The 19,916-nt window shown below is 28.6% G+C and overlaps 2 protein-coding genes and 2 non-coding genes across 8 annotated transcripts; 1 reads left to right on the top strand and 3 right to left on the bottom strand.

The window, feature by feature from the left end:
* Nucleotides 1-332: 332 nt before the first annotated feature.
* On the bottom strand, nt 333-605 carry LOC149891542 (Nuclear RNase P). The gene has a single exon (XR_016450377.1).
* Nucleotides 606-3,197: 2,592 nt separating this feature from the next.
* Nucleotides 3,198-6,587, bottom strand: LOC145183973 (uncharacterized). 5 transcript variants are annotated; one of them, XM_080059502.2, is made up of 3 exons: nt 5,025-5,113; nt 4,734-4,853; nt 3,198-4,497 (listed from the first exon to the last, which is right to left on the bottom strand). In XM_080059502.2, the coding sequence occupies exons 1-3, from the start codon at nt 5,065-5,067 to the stop codon at nt 4,199-4,201; spliced, it is 462 nt and encodes a 153-aa protein (XP_079915628.2). In that variant the 5' UTR covers nt 5,068-5,113; the 3' UTR covers nt 3,198-4,198. The 5 variants fall into 5 exon arrangements, with proteins under 5 accessions (XP_079915628.2, XP_089936596.1, XP_089936597.1 ...); XM_090080470.1 differs by having other exon boundaries at nt 5,021-5,094; XM_090080471.1 differs by having other exon boundaries at nt 5,029-5,051.
* Nucleotides 6,588-9,320: 2,733 nt separating this feature from the next.
* On the bottom strand, nt 9,321-19,911 carry LOC145183835 (uncharacterized). Its single transcript, XM_090080452.1, has 11 exons — nt 19,385-19,911; nt 17,986-18,086; nt 17,791-17,878; nt 17,526-17,608; nt 17,203-17,282; nt 16,804-16,890; nt 16,632-16,678; nt 13,103-13,186; nt 12,543-12,638; nt 10,310-10,360; nt 9,321-10,231 (listed from the first exon to the last, which is right to left on the bottom strand). The coding sequence occupies exons 1-11, from the start codon at nt 19,520-19,522 to the stop codon at nt 9,563-9,565; spliced, it is 1,524 nt and encodes a 507-aa protein (XP_089936578.1). The 5' UTR covers nt 19,523-19,911; the 3' UTR covers nt 9,321-9,562.
* LOC145198573 (U6atac minor spliceosomal RNA) lies at nt 10,517-10,646 on the top strand. The gene has a single exon (XR_013850531.2). It is a non-coding gene; the product is annotated as a U6atac minor spliceosomal RNA (small nuclear RNA).
* Nucleotides 19,912-19,916: the final 5 nt, after the last annotated feature.

The following is a 19,916-nucleotide window of genomic DNA, read 5'->3' as shown; positions in this document are numbered from 1 at the left end:
CTAAGTAAAAATAATAAAGGTTGTCCATTTTATTTGAATTTTCGTTGTTTTTTTTTGTTTGTTTTTTCTCTTTTTAAAAAAAAAAAGCCTCTAGATTGGTCCCCCTTCACATGGTTCTTATCATTTTAAACAAAAATCCACAAAACTTGAGTCGAAAAAAATTATTTCTTTTTAATTGCTAACTTTTAATTTTTATGAATTGTGAAGGTGTGATAATTTGTATTTTAAGACTATTTAAAGACCGTTAACTTGATAAAATGATTTTGAAAATTGCAACCTCATGTAGTTTTTTTTGTTTAAAGTTTTTATGATAAAGTAAACTAAAAAGACTGTTTGGTTAAGAGTAGTCTGAATTAAGTTACAGTGCCACCATTTGGGCACTGCTGCACTAATCGAACTCAAGTATCTAGCCATGGTACTTTTCTCATGCAAGTGATCTTGTATCAGTGACAGATATTTCTGCCACATCTTCTACATTCTATAGATCGCAAGCAGACAAAGCCACTTCCCGTATTACGAGAACTCTCCTCTCGAGAGTGTTAAAAGAATTAGGCTTCTATCTCAGACCTTCCCGGAACACAGTTCCTCTGTGCACTTTAACCATACACCTAAACGAGAGATTAGTTCTCTTATTTATTGGCAATAGTTTATATAAATTTTTCACTTGTGGTGTTTAATTTAAAATATTAGAATGTATATCATCTAAATAAACTGAATAATTTCATTAGAAATTTTTGTGAATACTTTTAATCAGTTTAACGTAATTTTTTTTGTATTTTAAGTTATTAAAAAAAATATTATGCTTAAAGAACAAAAGATTTTTAGTTTTGATATGTTTTTTTGAAAATACTGTTTAGAGGTAAAAATTAAATGTTTACAAATAACGTTTTTGAGGAAGCAATAAAAAGGCTTTTTTTTACCATTTTGGATCTAATATTTAGATTTTTTTTTCAGAGACGTACCTATGCAGAAAAGAGAATAAAAATTAGAGAACCACAAATATTAAATTTAAAAAGAAGAATTAAAGAAAAAAAAAACAACGGTATTCTTTGTCAAGAATTACTTCTTGTGTTGTGAGTGGAAAGTATAAAAGAATCAATTCGCATTTTTTGTATTTATAAAACATTTTAGCTATTAATTACGAGCGATCCATAATATACAGCCTCCTTTTTAAATTATTTCATTTTCCGATAAAAGTGAAACATCTTTTCTTGTGACAAATAATTCGAGATCTTAAAGCAACTTACTATTGAAAAACTATCTGCGGAAAAACAAAAAGAATTTTTTGAACATTATTGGAATTTGGGCGATTATAATCTACAGACTAGTTTCATTGTAACATGCGTTAAAAAACAGTCAAAACAACGAACCTTGCACACTCTAGTGCGAAAATCTCAAAAACGACAGTTTTCAAGGCAATATTTTGTTAATAAAATGTAAACTTGTAGAGACATGTTTGTAAATATCTTGAAAGTTTCAACGAAACGTATAAATACAACCCTTTACAAAACAAGGAACTTAAAAGTGTGTAAGCAATCACATAAACCAATATCCTCGTTATAAATCGCATTATAACAGAAAAAGAAGAGTGGAGCAAGATTATTTACAAGAAGGCACAACATTGCCTTTAATATATGATCTTCATAAAGCCGATAATTCCAATGCAGTAAGATTTTCATCGTAATTTAAAATTTAATTTTTCATTTAATTTAAAAACAAAGCCCGCCAAAAAAGATACTTGTCACAAATGTGATACATTTAAAATAAAAATAGACAGTCTTCTAGAGGGTGACGAAAAGAGTCTGATAATTTTAGAAAGAGACAAAACATCAAAGACAAACTGAGCAAGCTAGGGAAAACATGAATTTAGATTTAAAGACAAGAGAGGAAATTTTAACTTTTGATATGGAGAAAACACTGTCGTAACCTCGCCTCACAATAAATATTATATTTTATAGAAGACACCTATGGTTGTATAACTGTGGCATTTATCCAGGAAAACGAAAAATTTCTACTTTTCACGTCTGGATTGAAGGTGAGGCAGGCCGTGGTGCCCAAGAGGTAGGCTCCTGCTTAAGAGAATATATCGAAAACAATATAACTAATGAGGTTGAAAATATTATTTTTCGGAGTGATTCTTGTGGCGGATATAATAGGAATATAAAAATAACACTTTTACTCAAGTCTTATAAAACTATTAGATTAAGGTTCTTAGTATCACTAACATAAAAGTGATACTAAGAACTTTTATCTAATAGTTATAACATATAACAGTTAAAGAGGATTCACGCACAGTTATTGATTTGTTAACACTAAATTTTGGTTGCTTGTCTTTTACAAGTTAAAATAATTAAATTTAGAATTTGCATAATATAAGAAAAAACTAAAATTTAAAACTAATTTAACTACTCCGACAAAATGAATATTATATTGCTCGGTTGACGGTCGATATTTATGTAAAAAAGGTAACAATTTTATTTACAGAATTTGTAAATCAACAATCGAAGTGTAGATGACAAGCTAATTTCTTTTATGAATCTATTTTTCAATTAGCAAATTTCACGACTCTGCTTTGACTTTTTTTATTCGTTTTGACTTATTTTTATATTCCAAATAAGCTCTTTAAACGAGATGATGTTTTAAATAATCGATTTTACATTTATTTTAAACTTTTCCTGTTGCAAAATAACAAGATGGTTATAACTGCACAGCATAGAAGAAGGTGGTACTAAAGCTATTATTAAAATGTTAAATACTGTATTAAAAAATTGCAAATAAGAAGTTTTATATATAAAAAACTAAAATATACAAATTTTGAAATAATTTGTAACAAAAAAATTTTTTGCCTCGCTTACCCAAATCTAAAAACACATTAAAAGAAAAATACGCAGAATGCAATATCTCAAGATAGGGTCATTTATTTGCTCCAAAACTTTACAATAACATTGGTCCCATATTGATGTAGGAGTTGTACTAGAATCATCTACTGTATCCATATAGTTTAGGAGTAAAGGCAATTTTACCATATTGAACCAGCTGCGGGTGCCAGATGGGGGGACATATCAGACATTATTTCATGAACTATTTTGTATTAGAACCTAATTCTAGTACAACTCCTGCATATGAATATAATGAATATATGCTGAAAATTTCATTGTAATTGCACCTATAGATCTTGAGATATTTAATTCTGCGTATTTTTCTTTTTATGTGTTTTTAGATTTGGGTAAGCGAGGCAAAAAAAAATTTTTTTTGTTACAAATTATTTCAAAATTTGTATATTTTAGTTTTTTATATATAAAACTTCTTATTTGCAATTTTTTAATACAGTATTTAACATTTTAATAATAGCTTTAGTACCACCAGAAGAGAGCTAAGTAGTAGTTAAAAAGAAAAAAAGGTGCGTAGTGATTTTTTAAACATTCATGAGCTTTAGCATATGGATATAAAAAAATATCAAAAACAAACAAAGAAAACATGTTCAAAGTTTTAAATTGACTTTCCGCTTCTTTCTCAAAACAACTATTAATAAGAACTACCCTACTAATTATGTTGACGATAAATGTCGATATGAAATATGTTGACGATAAATATGTCAATATCAAATATGTTGACGATAATTATGTCAATATCAAATATGCTGACGATAAATATGTCGATATGAAATATTTTGACGATTTTAGCTACATTTAAGGATTTTTGAGAGTAAAATAAATCTTGAATATGAAAAGTTCATTAAGTAAAGAAATCTGCAAAGTTATTTTTTTTACAAGTGAAAGAGTTGAGAATTTTTCTAGCACAAGATTTATAAAGAATATGCTGCATACGATGGATGCTATTCTATAGTCATTTACTTGCTTCGTTGACGAAAAAAGAAAAAAAACTTCTGAAAATATAATCTCCAAAAATATACTTCGTAGGTTGATTCAAATTTCAAAGCAAAATTAATTCAAATGTATACGATTTGTACTATAAGCTTTTGATATTAGGAATGCTATGCAACACAGCTATAGTAAATACTTTCATCGGCGTATTAAAATTTGGCATTAACCAAAATGACAACAAAATATTTTATAGGGGCGATGATGTGATATTTTTAAGTTCGCTCCGCGGCCGTTTGCTTGTTTACCCTAAACGAGCATAATCATGTTGTAAATCTTATACAACAATATCTTGTAGCAACAAAGCTTCATTTGATTTATCCGCGGCATAAAACAGATTGTTCGCCTCTATCGAGACAGCATCTTATATCAGGGATATCTTCGCAAAACTCTAAACACCAGCCTGTGACGTCAACGCATACGCACTGACTTATGCCTTTTTTAAAAGTAAAAGTAAGAACGTGAGTCTCTTGCCGACCAGGAACAGTTCGATTGCGAAAACATTTCTGAAACAACTTTTGATGACATGTGTTATTATTCATGATGGCTTCCCAGGCTTTTCCATATAAACGGTTGTCGTCATAAAAACAACGCATCTTAATTGTCATGTAAGGTTCTGAATATATAAAATAAGGTTTGAAGAAAAAAAAAGAATTAAAAAAAACAAAACATTAAAGTGATAAAAGTAGAATATCTACTAATTATTATTTCATTATTTGTTGTTTTTATTATTATAATTTGTTGCACAAAAAAATGCTTAATTTCTGCATTCAAATGTTTTGTTTTTTTATAAGAAGCAACAACAAAAGCTCACATATTTTATTTGATTAATAAAATCTTAAAAAAAAAAACCTCCTCCTCGAATGTCTTTAACGACAGATGAGCTTCCAATTTCTTCCACCATCTCCAATTTATAAATCCAATCCCAAGAAGCATTACGTAATAGCCACCGAAAAGCTATAAAGGAGATACCTACATAAAGATTATAAAGGAGATACCTACATATGCAGTACAAAGGAGTTAACTATATAAAATTCAAAATGCAAGAGATTAAATTACAGAACCAGAAAATCAAGATAAGAAGTTTTTGTAAAAGTTTTCAAAACCTGTAAATTTGAAAATATCACAACAGAACTCACATACATACGCTAAGAAAAGCAAAAAGAACTTTGCCGCGCAAATGCATTTTACGGACAACACTACAGCTTATTCGAAGAATCAAAGATTAATATTTTGATGCATGTTTTCAAGTGTTTGTATTCTAGCTCTTCAGACATTTAACGATCAGCATGTTTTACTGATTGAAACACATTTCAAAAAGTTAATTCTCCGAAAGAATGAAAGAAAGAGCATGCAGGCAGACAATATTTGACCTCTGGAAAAAAAAAAGGCGCTGTAACTTTCCACCCACACTTAAAACTAAATTGATTTAATATAAATTAATTTAATGTAAATTAATCCTAAAAAAGAAGTGAGTCACTTAAAATTTTAAAGTTTTAGCAACTTCTATAAAATCCATATCATGGTCCACCATTGTAATTTCAATTTTGAGTCGAATTAGTTCAAGTTCTCTTGTGAGTGTTGAATGTAGTCAAATTTTATCAATTTCAACTTAGAAAGTGTACGCTCTCAGCAGGCACTAACATTTCTTTAAGTTAGTAGATATTTGTAGACACAATAGTAGATATCTGTAGACAGGCTACAGCCTCAAACTAACTTTTATTATTCGTAGTTAACATTTCGCGAAGTTAGAATTATTTTGTTCTATCTCCAATTTTAAAAGTTGGGAGAAAATGAGTTATTAATTTTGGTTATCAATAATAACTTTTAAAATACGCATTATTTTATAAATTTTTTTCTAAATAATTTGTTTAAACATAAATTATTTAAAGCATAAGTTATTATTTCTTTAAAAATAAAAGCTAAAACTTTAAACAATTTTTACTTTTAGAAAAAATCAAAAATTTTCTCCCAACGTTTAAAATTGGAGATAGAACAAAATAATTCTAACCTCGCGATTTGTAAACACAGTGAGCAAAAAAATTAATCATGCACCATAGTAAAAACTTTTTAATACTGAATTTAAACTAAATTAAGTTAAAATTTATGATTTTTATATTAAATAATTAAAATTTATATATAAATTTATCGAAAAAGGAACTAAAAAATTACAAAATAATAATATAAGTTATGAAAAATTACAAAAGAAATAAAAAATCAAAAAACCAAGGCAAAAAAATTAAACATGCATAATATAAAAAATTAAATTAAATTAAAAATAAAGAAAATTGATATAAAATTAATAACGCATAGGTCCACCATTTGATTTGATGACGGCTAAACAACGTCTACGCATTGAATTTACCAAGTTTCTGGTAATATCTGACCCGATTTCCGACCAAAAACTCGAAATTAAGTTTCTCAGATCGGCTTTCTTCGAAATTCGCCGATCTTTTAATTTTTTCTCGACGTGATCCCAAAGATGCTCGATTGGGTTTAAGTCTGGTGATTGAGCAACCCATTCGAGCATTTTGAACCCTGAAACTTTTAAATATTCGACGACCGAACGAGCCGTATGCTTAGGATGATTGTCGTGTTGAAAGATAAAATTATCTTTCAACCCGACAATTTCTGCAGATGAACTTAAATTATCTTGCAGAATTGATTTATATAAATATTGATGCATTCTCTGATCAATAAACGCCAATTTCCCGACTCCGCTCGCTGCCATACATCCCCAGACTATAATATTACCGCCACAGTGTTTAACTGTGGCATTCAAACACTTCAATTGAAGCTCTTCTCCTGGCTTCCTCCATATCTTTACAGCTCCATCAGAGCCAAATAAATTGAATTTCGACTCGTCAAACCAAATGACTAAGTCCCAGAACTCTTGTGGCTTATCCACGTACTTTTTTGCCCATTCGAGCCGCTTCTTTCTATTAATTGGGCTTATATACGGCTTGTTGCGTGGTGTTCGTCCTTGTAAATTCGCTTCATGCAAGCGATTTCTAATTGTTTGCAGTGTGAGAGACAATCCAAAACTCTCCTCCAACTCTTTTGCTGCTGCTGTTGTTGAAGATCTTAGATTAATTTTGAATCTTTTGATCAAAGATTGATCTTGACACGCCGTAGTCTTTCGTTTGCGTCCTCTTTCAGGTTGATTTTTGAGGTTTCCAACTTTTTTAAACTTTTCCTCGATGGATTGAACGGTTGCAGGCGATATACATAGCGTTTTAGCTATTGATCTTTGGCTTTGGCCATCTTGCCATAACGCAATTACTCGTGCACGAAGTCCGATCGAATGAGATGTGTAGCTTCTTTTAGATTTTATATTTTCAATGCTGGTCATTGCTGGAAAGTTTATTAATATAAATATATAATTTAAATTAATATAAATAAATAATATAATTAAATATAATATAATTTTTGATACTTACCATTCGAATTTTCTTGTTGCATGATTAATTTTTTTGTCAGGAATTTTCAATAAAGTTAGTTCTTTATTTTTTTAAATATAACAAATTCAAATTTTTTATTTTCAAACATGATTTTTAATGTATTTTTTAAGCGCTATCTTTTGGTGAAATTAGTTTTTCAAAAAAGTTTATAATTTTTGAGAAAAATGCATTTTTATTAACTTCTATTGGCTGCATGATTAATTTTTTTGCTCACTGTATGCCATCAATATATAAAACTATATAATTTAAAAACATCTTATGTTTACAATGTTTTGCAAATTTTAAGTCACTTAACATTTTTGTACTTCTGATAGCAGCATCTTTTTTCAAGAGGTGATAAATCATAAAAAATTATATCTTAAACAGTTTTCAGTAAACCATATTAAACCTCTTCAATTCTTTGACGACCACTACTTACTCTTTCTAACTGGCGTTGAATCATATAGCTCACAAACGGCTTCTCCCCGACTACTTCATAATTTCTTGCTTCTTGTTATTGAATCTTCTTTTTTCTTGAGATCTTTTTCTAGTTTAATTTTCCTCTTCTTTTTTCCGTAGGCTCCATTTCTTAGATGTCAACTGTCCACATTCTGTTCTCTTTATCAAATAAAATCTCCGAATATCACGTTAATTTCATGTTTCAATGAGTCTTAAGCTTTTTTCTCGCTGTACGAAATGTAAATTCAAATCTTCAGTCCTTGATGCGGACACTTAAGATTATTTAACTACTAAATCAACTTTGATATGCTCTTCATCAGACGGAGCTTCAGATTCACAGCATTCGACTAGATAAATTAGTAATTAATTAAATCGCCTTTGACTTTTATTGCTTCGGAAAAATATTTATTTTATAGTTTTGACTTTTTGAGGAACCCTTTTGTCATCTTTTGTTTCATTCAATATTGAATTTATCTCTTATTGGCATGTTTGCTTCGACTTAGCATGATCATAAGCTTTGATATATCCATCAAATAATTTGTATTAAATTTTCAAAAAGTTGTATTAAAATTTCAATTAGGACTTATCTGTAAAGAAACAGGAATTTTCGCCGTATCTTTAGGTTTCTGATGCAATACAGCGACATGCTACAATGTCTGCTATTTTTATTGTGAAATAAATCTATTAAATTTTATATTTTCATGTCTGCAATAGAGCCTTAAAATTCAGTTATGGCCCTATTACCACGAATACAACCACAAACTTTAATGGTGTTACTGATTTATGCTATTGAAATGTGTATCCACCTGTTGTTTCAGCTGTCTCACACTTTTCTTTCTGCAACTTTTTGCAACTTTGCTTCATTGGAACGTAGAAAGCTTACTTCATTGGAAAGGAGAAACTTTGTTTATTGGTATGAAGAAATTAGTCCAAAACTATATAAAACCTAAGCAACCAGGAGAAATCCTTACTTGGTCAGACTAACAGTTTTCTACTTGAATGCACAAGCGAGGTAGCCGAGTTAGTTCCATTCTCTATTCAGTCTAATAAACTATAGTAATCTAAAGTTTATTTGAAGAAAACAGATTTTTTAATGCAGTAAAAATGGCATCGAAACATATTTTGTTATATGTTTTCAGAAGTTCATAAAACAGGTATAACCAAGAGTTGTACTGAAAACAGATGAAATGGAGAGTCAAAAAGATTCCTTGTTTGAACATCGTTAGCAAAAAGAATTCAGAAGTTTATAACGGGTGTAGAAGATTGTAACATGTGGCCCACTAAAAGTTGAGAGTTGCGAAAATCGAGAAAACTCTTTTCCAAACGGGTGCCACGTGTGCTCACGGTGGAACCAATCACTATTACCTGTCCTCAAGTTTCAAAATAATACACCAGGAAAAGAGATTTGGCACAACTGATGGTTCATATTAGAAACTGAAGCGATTTTCGGAGGACTTGATAAGTCCTTCAACAGGAAAGGCATTGAAATGTTAAAAAGAGTATTGACTCGTTAAAAAGAGTATTGACAAATAAAGATAAATTTTGAACATAATTTCTTTTTATTTAGTAGTTAGTTTTGTGTCATACATTTCAAACAAATTTGTCTAACTACTTATAGTTTTTTTTAAAGCGCTACTCTTTAAAAAGTGCTTTAGGCTCATTTTATAAAATATAAATTTTATAAAATAGACTTAAAACAAAGCAGAAAATTAAAAACACACGAAACGTAGATAATCACAAGAAACAGAAATAGAAAAAGATTTAAAAAACCATTTATTTAAATTAAGAACATCTTTGGATTATCAGCTGTTTTTTCTTTTTCTCCTCCGAGTCAGAGGAGTCAGATTCCGTAAATGATTGAATATGACATGACTTTTCAAAATAATTGTCTCGTCGTTGATTCACTATATGCTTTAGTTTTTCTTCTAACGTTGAAACATCGTAAGTAGCATTAGTAGTAGGTGCGCTGTAGAGCTGATTTTGATTTCTGTGTTGTATAAAAACACGATTTACCGAAACCATGTCTTTGTCATCAGTTTCTATTGCATGCGTTGTTTCGGAATTGAGTAAGTCTGAGGGAACTTTAAACGCTTTAGATGATTGAAGATGCTCAAAAACCAAGCCTAAATCATCACCATCAATATCTGTCGTCATTGTCGTTACGGTCTCGTCCGAACCGTTTTCTATACGTTTAAATTCTAACTTATTCATTTCAAATTGCCTCTCAATAGAAGGAATATTGATTTCAGAAAGCAAAGGGGGCATCTCCTCTTGCGTAGTATAACTCTCATTTTCAACAGGCTCTGTTTCTGCCCCACTACCAAACTCCTCAATATAGGCTTCAATTTCTTTTTGAGTTAACTTTCTTGCAAACTCGGGCATGTAACCGCTTAAGCCCTCAATTAGTAAATCTTTCCGCTTTACTTGTGGAGGTTTACGTTTCTTCGATTCCTACATTTAAAAACATCCGAATAAAAAATTAGCAAGAAAGAACTGATGGTCCGCAAAACCTTTTTTATAATACTTTACCTTGTTTTCCTTATTGGCAGCATGATTATCAAGATGGCGTCGCAAAAGATGCTAAATAAGAAAAAATGAAGCATAAAGGGATTGCGATTGGTACCATAAAAAATAAGTTCTAATAAAGGCCACTCTAAAGAAAAGTAAATTGCACCACAAGTAACAAAAGATGGAATGGAAGTGAGTATAATTACAAATTTCGCATATCAATAGTTTGTGTTGTATGAGCCGAGAGCCGGTTAGCATCTCCCTCGATAAGGACGAGAATAGACCCTGAGTCTATCAACCACAACACGCATGGTTAAGGCTATGTCACTTACTTTGTGGCATCTAACCAATTTTTTGAAGACAACTTTTCTTTTAATTACTTAATAAATCGATTAATTTAATCAGTGAAGTGTAGAAGAACCCGAAATGTTAATCCGTAAACACGAATGTTTATAGATCCAGGAAATCATCTACCACTCCATTTGTAAAAAAGATAGACATTAATTCGTTCTATGTAGGTAAGAGATATGAAAACTTTATTTTGTTATTTAAAAAAGGAGCATCGCAAGTGATTCTTTTCTTTATTGAATGTTAAAATTTTAAAATAAAACTATTTATGCTATAGCAAAAGAAAAAACAATATTTATACATAACTGGACAAATGCAGGGCCCACGGTACCAGGGAGGGGAGTCAGTGAGGCTACAGCTCCTTCAATTTTTTTACAAGGTAAAATTTTTTTTAACCTAAACATATCAAATTTACGAATAAACACGATCACGATAGCGCGTTTCGCACCTAAAAAATAGCAAAAAATCTTTTGCTTCTTAAAAATAACAAACCCGAAAATAATCAAACGATTGCAGTGCGCATAATTTAATGCTATTAAATTCAAAACCTACCAGGACTGAAATGGAAACATTGAAGAACTACAAACATGATCTCGACGTTTAAGAATTGACTGCAGAGCTCACAAAGGAGCTGACTGACAAAATATCATTGGTGTATGTTGAGTTATATATATTGTTGCTATTGAGTTCGTTGACTAAAAACCAGCTAGAAAAAACATTTTTGAAAAATAGGATTTAGAAAAATTGGATTTAAAAAAATTGATTGATAAGAAGGATAGTGTTTCACAGAGTAGATTAGCCAAGAGCTTCAATGTCTCCCAGCAGTATGTATCCAAAATTTCTAGCCACATATTTTTAAAATCTTTCAATCTACCAAAGACTGAGTCTATGCTACACAGCTGTCAGATCTTCTAGTAGAAATTTATGTCTTTAGCAAGAAAATTAAAACTTCTCGCGTCACCAATTCACAGTTTCCTTTGTTAAAGATTGATAGCTCGTATATTGTAGAAAAAAAACTTTCTGAAGAAGGTGGTTTGGGTCTGAAAATTTATTTGGAAATGTAATAAAAGGGACATAAAATTTTTTTCTTTACTTGTGTGATAAACTACCTAAAGAATTTTTTTTGGAGATATTTGAAAATTTTTTAACTAAAATTATTGTAATCATTAAGGGACAAAAAGAAATTGATTACTATTCTTTTATACTTGTTGCTATAACAAACACATACACAAAAATATTTCTACTCATAACAAAAAAACAAACAGGAAGATCAAACTCTTTTTAGAGAAGTTTTAACAAAAATTCTTATTCATAAAAATAAAAAACTGAGTATCGATGGTGCAGGTTTGTTTATATTACTCAAAAAATTAAAAGAAACAACATTAAAAATGAGGTTGTTGTTGTGAAACATTATTACTTTACGTTCCATGGACTCTAATTCCTTAATCCCAATAAAACATTTTTAAGACATTGAAGCCTAAAATAAACCTTATAAAATTATTAATCCAATACTTTTCATATTTGCTTACGCATGGTTGAGTAAAATTCAATTTTTAACTACTGTCTTAACCTACACCCCAATTTCTTGAAGACTTTTTTGAAAAAAAAAAAAAAGTGGGTTATACAAGAGTATATACAACACATTTAACTTTGGTCTTTTTAAACTTTTTACATTTAAATTCTGTTTTTTTTTGTAATGTAGTGTCATTATTATTTATATGTAATTGTTATCATTGGCTGCTAAATGTATAAATCAAAAATTGATATCTGATTTGTAATATTTTTTTAAAAAAAAAAAAAGTAAAGTTTATCTATTCATAGTTAAAAGGTAAGGCACATCACACCTGTAATGCACTGAGATGTAAAAAACTATATTTATTAAACTCTTATAAATAGTAAGATTTACCTGAAAATGAAAAGATTTCTTGCATTTATCTTTAGGACACAAAAATGGTCTGATATTCTGATGAAAACTTTGGCAGTGCACTTTTAGATTGTATTTCTAGAATACCAAAAAATTTAGCATACACAAGTATACAACAGACATCATCCTTAAGGCTGAAGTTAAACTAAATATAGCTGCTTTATCAAGTTTCTTCATAAGAATTATAAAAAATAGAAGAAGAGAATATGCATGTATAATAGTTTCATTAAAAGTGCTCTTTTCATAAATCATTTTAGTAACTTATTCAAGGAATTTACCACAAATAAGAGAAAAAAATTATTCAATATTTATTTAAGATATATTTTATAATTATTCAAAAACCTAAGGAATATTTAATGATTAAATCAGAATCGTATTAGGAAAAATAAAGAAAAAAAGAATTGTAAATTTGATGACATTTTGCACACAAACAGTTTTTTAAGCAATAAAAATTTTACATAAAAAATTTAGTTCACAAAAAAAAAAACAAAAAAAAAACAAAGCAATTTTGTTCTATAGAAAGACAAAAAAAACTACATTACCTTAGTATAAAATCTACCACAACCAGCGTAGGTGCACTGAAACACTTCTCTATCTTCTGAATGTATCTTTCTATGAGCTTTCAGCTGAATGAATTATAGAATTACCTTTCAAAAGCAACATTTTTTACAAAAGTATAAAAATAATACACAACAACTTTAGGCTACTTTCTGAATCTCTTACCAATTCTATTTTCATCACAAAAAAAAACCAAACAAACAAAAAAAACAATCAAACTACCAATTATATAAAACACAAATGCTCAAGAAAAACTATTTAGTGAAAGTTTTCATAAAAAAAAAATAATATTTTGATGTTTTCATTAAAAATATATTTAGTAAATACTTTTCTCCATGATCCTTTTTACATTTTGCTTGCATTTTACTAAATTAAGTTCATTAAAAAAATTTAGAAAAATTTGTTAAATTTAGAATACATTGGATACTTAAAAAAACATACTATTAAAAGATCATCTTATTTGACAAAATGAATTTATAAAAATTGACTAACTGCACCACTGTGGATTGATATACTGCCAGTCAGGTTAGCAAATGGCTCATTATTATAGCAGCTTAATTTCAAGCATTAATTACTGGCAGAAAGCACTTTATTGAAAACACGTTCCTCAACACTGAGGTGCAAAGAAGAGTGTGTAGTCAACAGATTTCTAGGAACTGACAAATTTCAAATAGTGAACAAGATAGTGTTGGCTTTATCAACTTACTTGACATCCTACTATGTATGCAACTATTTTACTTTGATTTGTTTTTCAGCCTGGCATATTGTTAAAAAAGCATTAAATATTTAATAAATGAACAAAAATGAGCTCATAAACATCACAAAAAGTCTATACAGTAAGCAGATATAGATTAGCAGTTTTTACTTATTGTATAAACCAATCAAATTCCTGACTACAACTGGGTACCAATACTTTTAAAAGTGTTTAACAGCTAAAAAAAGAAAAGCAAAATTTTTATTGTGGATACAAATTTACATAGCATAATATAAAATTAATAAGATAATAATGTAGGACAAACCAATGAGTTTTGTAACAAAAAAATATCTGTGTTTTTTTTTTTGTTTTTTTTTCCAAATAAAAAAAGCAAGAGATTTAAATTGGATATTTTTAATTCTCTTTTTCTGTGTGTATGTTTCTGGTCTCTAACAATTTTGAATTATTAGGTTTTTGCAGCAATAAAAGTGGATATTTTCTCAACCAATTTCATCTATTCATTCTCTTAGCTACTCAATCTTGAAGTTTTAACAAAACACTCTTATGCATTACCTTTACTGCAAAATTATAGGAGGTAACTGGGGCAGACAATTTTAAATTATGCTAATTATGCTACAGGGTAATTCAGATAAATAAAAGTTACAATTTTATTTTTTAGAAATATGTAAATGTCATATGAGCTTTATACTTGTTTCTCATGATTTATAATATTTGCTGATTTCACTGATTATTGCAATGGGCTTGTTTTACACATGTTCCAACATTGATTGTGATGTAAGTAAACAAAAGTTAATGCCTTTTTTCTGGATTAAAATCAAAGAATCTATTAACTATCATCCTTGTGTTAATTCATATATTGATTATGTATCATTGCTGAAAAACAAATCAAAGTAAAATAGTTGCATACATAGTAGGATGTCAAGTAAGTTGATAAAGCCAACACTATCTTGTTCACTATTTGATCAATTTTTATTCTCATTGAAATATAGGAGACATTTTGTACTTTGCTCAAAAATGAAAAACAATTTCTTGGCTAAGTACCTTGGAACTTTATACTTCACTAAGATATTTTCAACAATTTATTGAAGGAATCTATTTTTCCACACTAAAATCATGAAAAAATGTTTGAAATGCAGTACGGTTTAATAAAAAGAAAAGATACTTAATAACAGTAATAATATAGTTTGTATAACTGTAAAAAAGAATTGCAAATTACATGTAAGTCAATTTATTTAAAGTTAAATAAAAACCAGGCAGTGGTTAAATAAAAACCAGACAGTGGAAATCCTGCTCAGTGATGGTGAACAGGGTAACCACTCAGTTATTTGGGTTGGGCAGGGGTCAAAAGATCATTAAATGATCTAAAACTTTTTACACATTCATATTTTACCAAAAGAAACAAGATAGGAGGGGTGCATCATGTAATTTAGAAAAAAAAAAAAAAATCTTTTTGCAATGGTCCAGTGTTTATATATCAAGAGAAGGCATGCAACATATCAACTCTACACTTCTTGGCTTTAATTGTTACTATACAATGCAAAACACATAAAAATAAATCTTGTATCCGTACTTGTAGCTGATGCTGCAAAAGCATCTTTTTTGATTTTCTCTTTTTCATTTTTGATTTTTTTTCAGCTACAATGATCGCTAATAGCACAAGGCCTCATTTTAGATTGAGGTTGTAATTTTTAATAAAAAATGGCATCCTTCAGTGAGCCTTGAGCAATTTAGTTGGCAAAAATCAACAATCAAAATACTAGATAGACTGGACTTTGTGATGATATAATATCAAAGATTGGTTGCAGTGAAAATTTAAAAGATGTTATTGTGATCATCAACAATTATTGCAATTGATGTGTTTTGTGCCAAATTGTCTGATTTTTATCAAGCACAGGGGTTGCACAGTGAGGTTAGCTAAAACAACAAATATTGAAAGTAAGGTACTAATTCTTTTCAATTTGGCCATCAATATGTATATCCAAATAGCATGGAATATTTTTAAACATGCTTAGTGTTTTTGTTTCTGCAATTATATCAAATAAAAACTTGTTTATTTAGTGAAAAACACTTTAGATATAAAAAAAAATTACAAAATTTATACTTTTGAAGTTATCTTAATTATTTTTAAAATCCTGTTATACGTTTTGATTTGTGTTACTGAGTTCAGCACCAATAGTTTTTATTTCAAATATATCAGCTATTTTTACTTTCTCTTGCATTTTTTTTTACATATTAACAAAATACTAATAATTCTTTAATACATTTTAAAATTCTTTCAAAAAAGAGAAAACATTACAATTAAGACCAGTCTCTCCAATGCATTTATTCAAATTAAACATCAACTTGAAAAAACAGATAACTGAATTGAAGCATTATGTCAATAATCTATTACACAGTTGAAAATGTGTTTTTACTACATCAACTATTCATGATTTCACACTCTAGCCATTTTGAGGTTTTAAAATCTATGCTTTTAAATACTATCGGAAAGTATGCTTTATTTTTTTTTAAAACATTTATTTCTTAATATAAAACAAAACTATTAGCTTGGTGAAACCTATTTGAGGTTATAAATGACAGATTGATCCTGATTGAGATTATCAATGACAGATTGTCTAAACTTTAGCAAACTAATCACCAAATAATTGCTGATCAATTATTTAATAATGAACTATATTTAATAATGGAAGTCAAAGTGCAGAAAAGTAAAGCATCTCCCACTGTAATCTAACTCTCCCTAATGATATATTTAGTTAAAAAAATAAAAAGAGTTTGAAAAACTTCACTTTTAAACTCACATTGGAACCTTTAGAGAGTGTTTTCCCACATATATCACATTGCTTTTCTGTAAAAAGATAAGTCTTTATCAGTTTCAACATATATATGAACATTTTCAAAAGTGTATACAAACAGTTTAAAAGTGTACAAATTGTTTCAAAGAATATATGAAAAGTTTTAAAGGAATGTTACCATTATTTTTACACTGTGCCATATGTTGTCGACATTCAGACCACAAGTTAAATTTCATTGAACAACCTTTCACAACACACGAATATTCTAAACGCAACAGTTGTAAAACTTTATACCAATTTGAATTAAAATTTGAAGTAAATTTTTATTTCAATTTTTACAAATTACTTTTTATTAGTTCATGGTTAAATGGTTTAAATACATAGTTAATTGGTTCCACAGTTAATGCATGAGTTAACTTACAAAACAGATCACAGTTAAAAATGTTTTTAATGAAGAAAAACTATCATTAAACTTAATAACCAACAAAAATCTAAAAATTTATCAAAATATTTATATATATTGTAGCTATCCAACTGTGAATATTTTTTCAAATATAAGTAAAATAAAAAATCCCACCTTTAGTTGTATGAATCTTTGCATGACGTTTTAATTTAACACCTTCAGTAAATATTTGACCACAACCAGGAAATTCGCAGCTATAGAAATAAACAAATAGATATTTTCTTAATACAACCATGTTCAATTTAACACTTCCCATATTGTTTCAAATTCAAAACTCTGCAAAGGGTCATATTTCCAGTAAACTTCTAAAGATCTCAGGTAAACATAATAGTAAAAAAATACTAAGAACTTACTGATACAATAAACTTGTGCAAGTTTCAATAAAATCAATAAAACACTAATGTTTTTAATGAAACAGTTGCTATAAAAACCTTTACCAAAAGCGAGAAGCTTTATGTTCTAAGAGTAGATGTTCTTTGTAAAGTTTGCTTTTTTTAAACTCTTTGTCACAAGTTTCACACTGGAAGAAAAACTTAATATTGTTAAAGTCATAATATAATAAGTTTAGCAAAGATCAGTTCAATTAGGATTTGAAATGAAAATGGTTTTGCTATAATTCTAATCCAGCTTTTAATTAATTTGTAAAATAATTTTAGACTGTAATCTTTACAATAAAAATAACTACCTAATAAAGATAATTACCTTGAAACTACCTAAGTGAGTTCTTTTGATATGCCTTTTTAAATTCCAAAGAGTCAAACAAGCAACTGAGCAACCATCATGATCACATCTACAAGAGATTCTTTTTACAGTATTCATAAAAATTACAAAATACAGAATTTCATAAAAAATCATGATACTCTTTCATAAACTTTTCAAAGTAAACTATCAACTCACTTATAAGCTTTTGTGTTGCTATGTGTAGCCTCATGGCGTTTCAGGTGACTCTTAGAACGAAAAGCTTTGTTGCACCCTTCAACATTGCATTCAAAAGGTCGCTAAAAAGAAATTTTCAAAATATTTAGCAGAACCATATCCATGATAATTATGAATGAGTACAAAACCTTTGTGAAATTTTTTTTTTAAACTTCTTTTTGGCTGTTTCCTAACTGTGAAAAATTTTGGCACTTTTAGCTATAACATTCTTCCAATTTAATTAAAAATATATAAAAATATCAATATATGAAAAAAGGCAACAGAAAGTACGATGATTTCAAAAAAAAGGTACATAAAGATTCTTTTATTCCTTTTTTAAAACATAAAAAAACATATACAATCATAAACAATATACTAAAGGGTCTAATTTTGTTAAAAGTAAAAGAACATTAACTTTTTAAAAGAAGCCTTGGTTCAATCACAACTACCATCAACAGGACCCAAGATAAAAATACATAACAAAAACAATTTTCATATTTTGTGTTAATAAGAATATTACAAAAAACACAGGTCATTCCGAATAGTAATTCACTAATAAAACACAATCAACTAAATAAAATAAAGAAAAGACATAAGAATAAACTAATCACACAATAAAAGTAGAATTTTACAAAAATTTATATAGTAACACCCATAAAACAAACTTTTAAAAGAGATAAAATATAGGTAAAATAATTAATATAATGTATAAGATGTACATATACACAAAGAAAAAAGTTACAGAGGTAAAGAATGAAGTTAAGCATAACTTTTTAGGTAGAAATGATGGAGTAACTTTAAGAACAGATTTTTGATCCTGAGGATAAAATCTGTTTTTAGGGTGTTTGGGAGGGCGTTCCAAGAAAGGATACATTGGAATATAATGGAATTTATTCCATGTTTAGTTTTCTATTTTAGTAGGACAGGTAAGTTGTTATAAGTGACTGATCTTAGGTTATGCCCACACATTATCCTAGAATTAAAGTAGTTATGAAATAACTTGTAGGAAGGAGACCAAGTTATTAATCACAAACAAATGAACAATTTAGGAACTGGATTAAGTTATAGAAACGAATAATTTTGGATGTAAGATACAGGATGTCTGCTAGGAGAAGCTACCATCAAAATTTAATTTTATGTTTAAATTGTTTCAATATATACACTCTATTGAAAATGCTTTCATTGGTTTAAAAAAAAAAAAAAAAAAAATCTCGACAAAAACGTAATATCTAATAGGGAGTTTTTACGACTTTTTGTTTTTATATTTTGATTACCCTGTGTATATCTTTTCAGTATAGAATGGCACTTTTGATTATACTTTTTGTTGTATAATAATTTGGTTTGGGACTCCTGTAAATGATTTATAATGTAATTAAATTACCTCATCAGTATGAATTAGTTCGTGCCTTGACAAATGGTCTTTCTTTTTAAAAAACAAACCGCAGCCATCAAATTTGCATGGCCAGACACGGTTTGAGTTTAAAGTTTTAGTAACTGACATGAGGGATTCGGCAGCCATTTTTTAAGCGGTAAATATCACCTTAAAAAAAAAGCAAATAATTCCGCTAAGTTTTGAGAAATATTTTTAAAGTGCAAGAAAATTCTTAATGTAAATAATATCTGAATTGAGCAGAATTTACATTAGCTAAAAATTCAATAAAAATTATCGCTTGACATATTTCCAACAACATTTTTCAAACTTGAGATTTGATTTAAGTTTTAACCAATATTTGTAAGAGGGGCGTTCAATAAATAATAAATTAGTGTCAAATGGTTTGATCTGCAAAACTTTCTTCAATTTTTTCCAAGTGAAAAAGTATCTGATTCTGATTTTAAACATAACAGATTTTTATCTTTCGTTTTAAAAGCTTCTTTTTGAATTTTTTTTTTTTTGTTCTTTTTTATACTGAAGT

This window comes from Hydra viridissima, unplaced genomic scaffold (genome assembly GCF_058129835.1).
Source record: "Hydra viridissima isolate aposymbiotic clone 2 unplaced genomic scaffold, HvirCarnegie_v1 scaffold_2, whole genome shotgun sequence".
NCBI classification, from domain to species: domain Eukaryota; kingdom Metazoa; phylum Cnidaria; class Hydrozoa; order Anthoathecata; family Hydridae; genus Hydra; species Hydra viridissima.
This window is presented reverse-complemented; position numbering and strand designations above follow the sequence as displayed.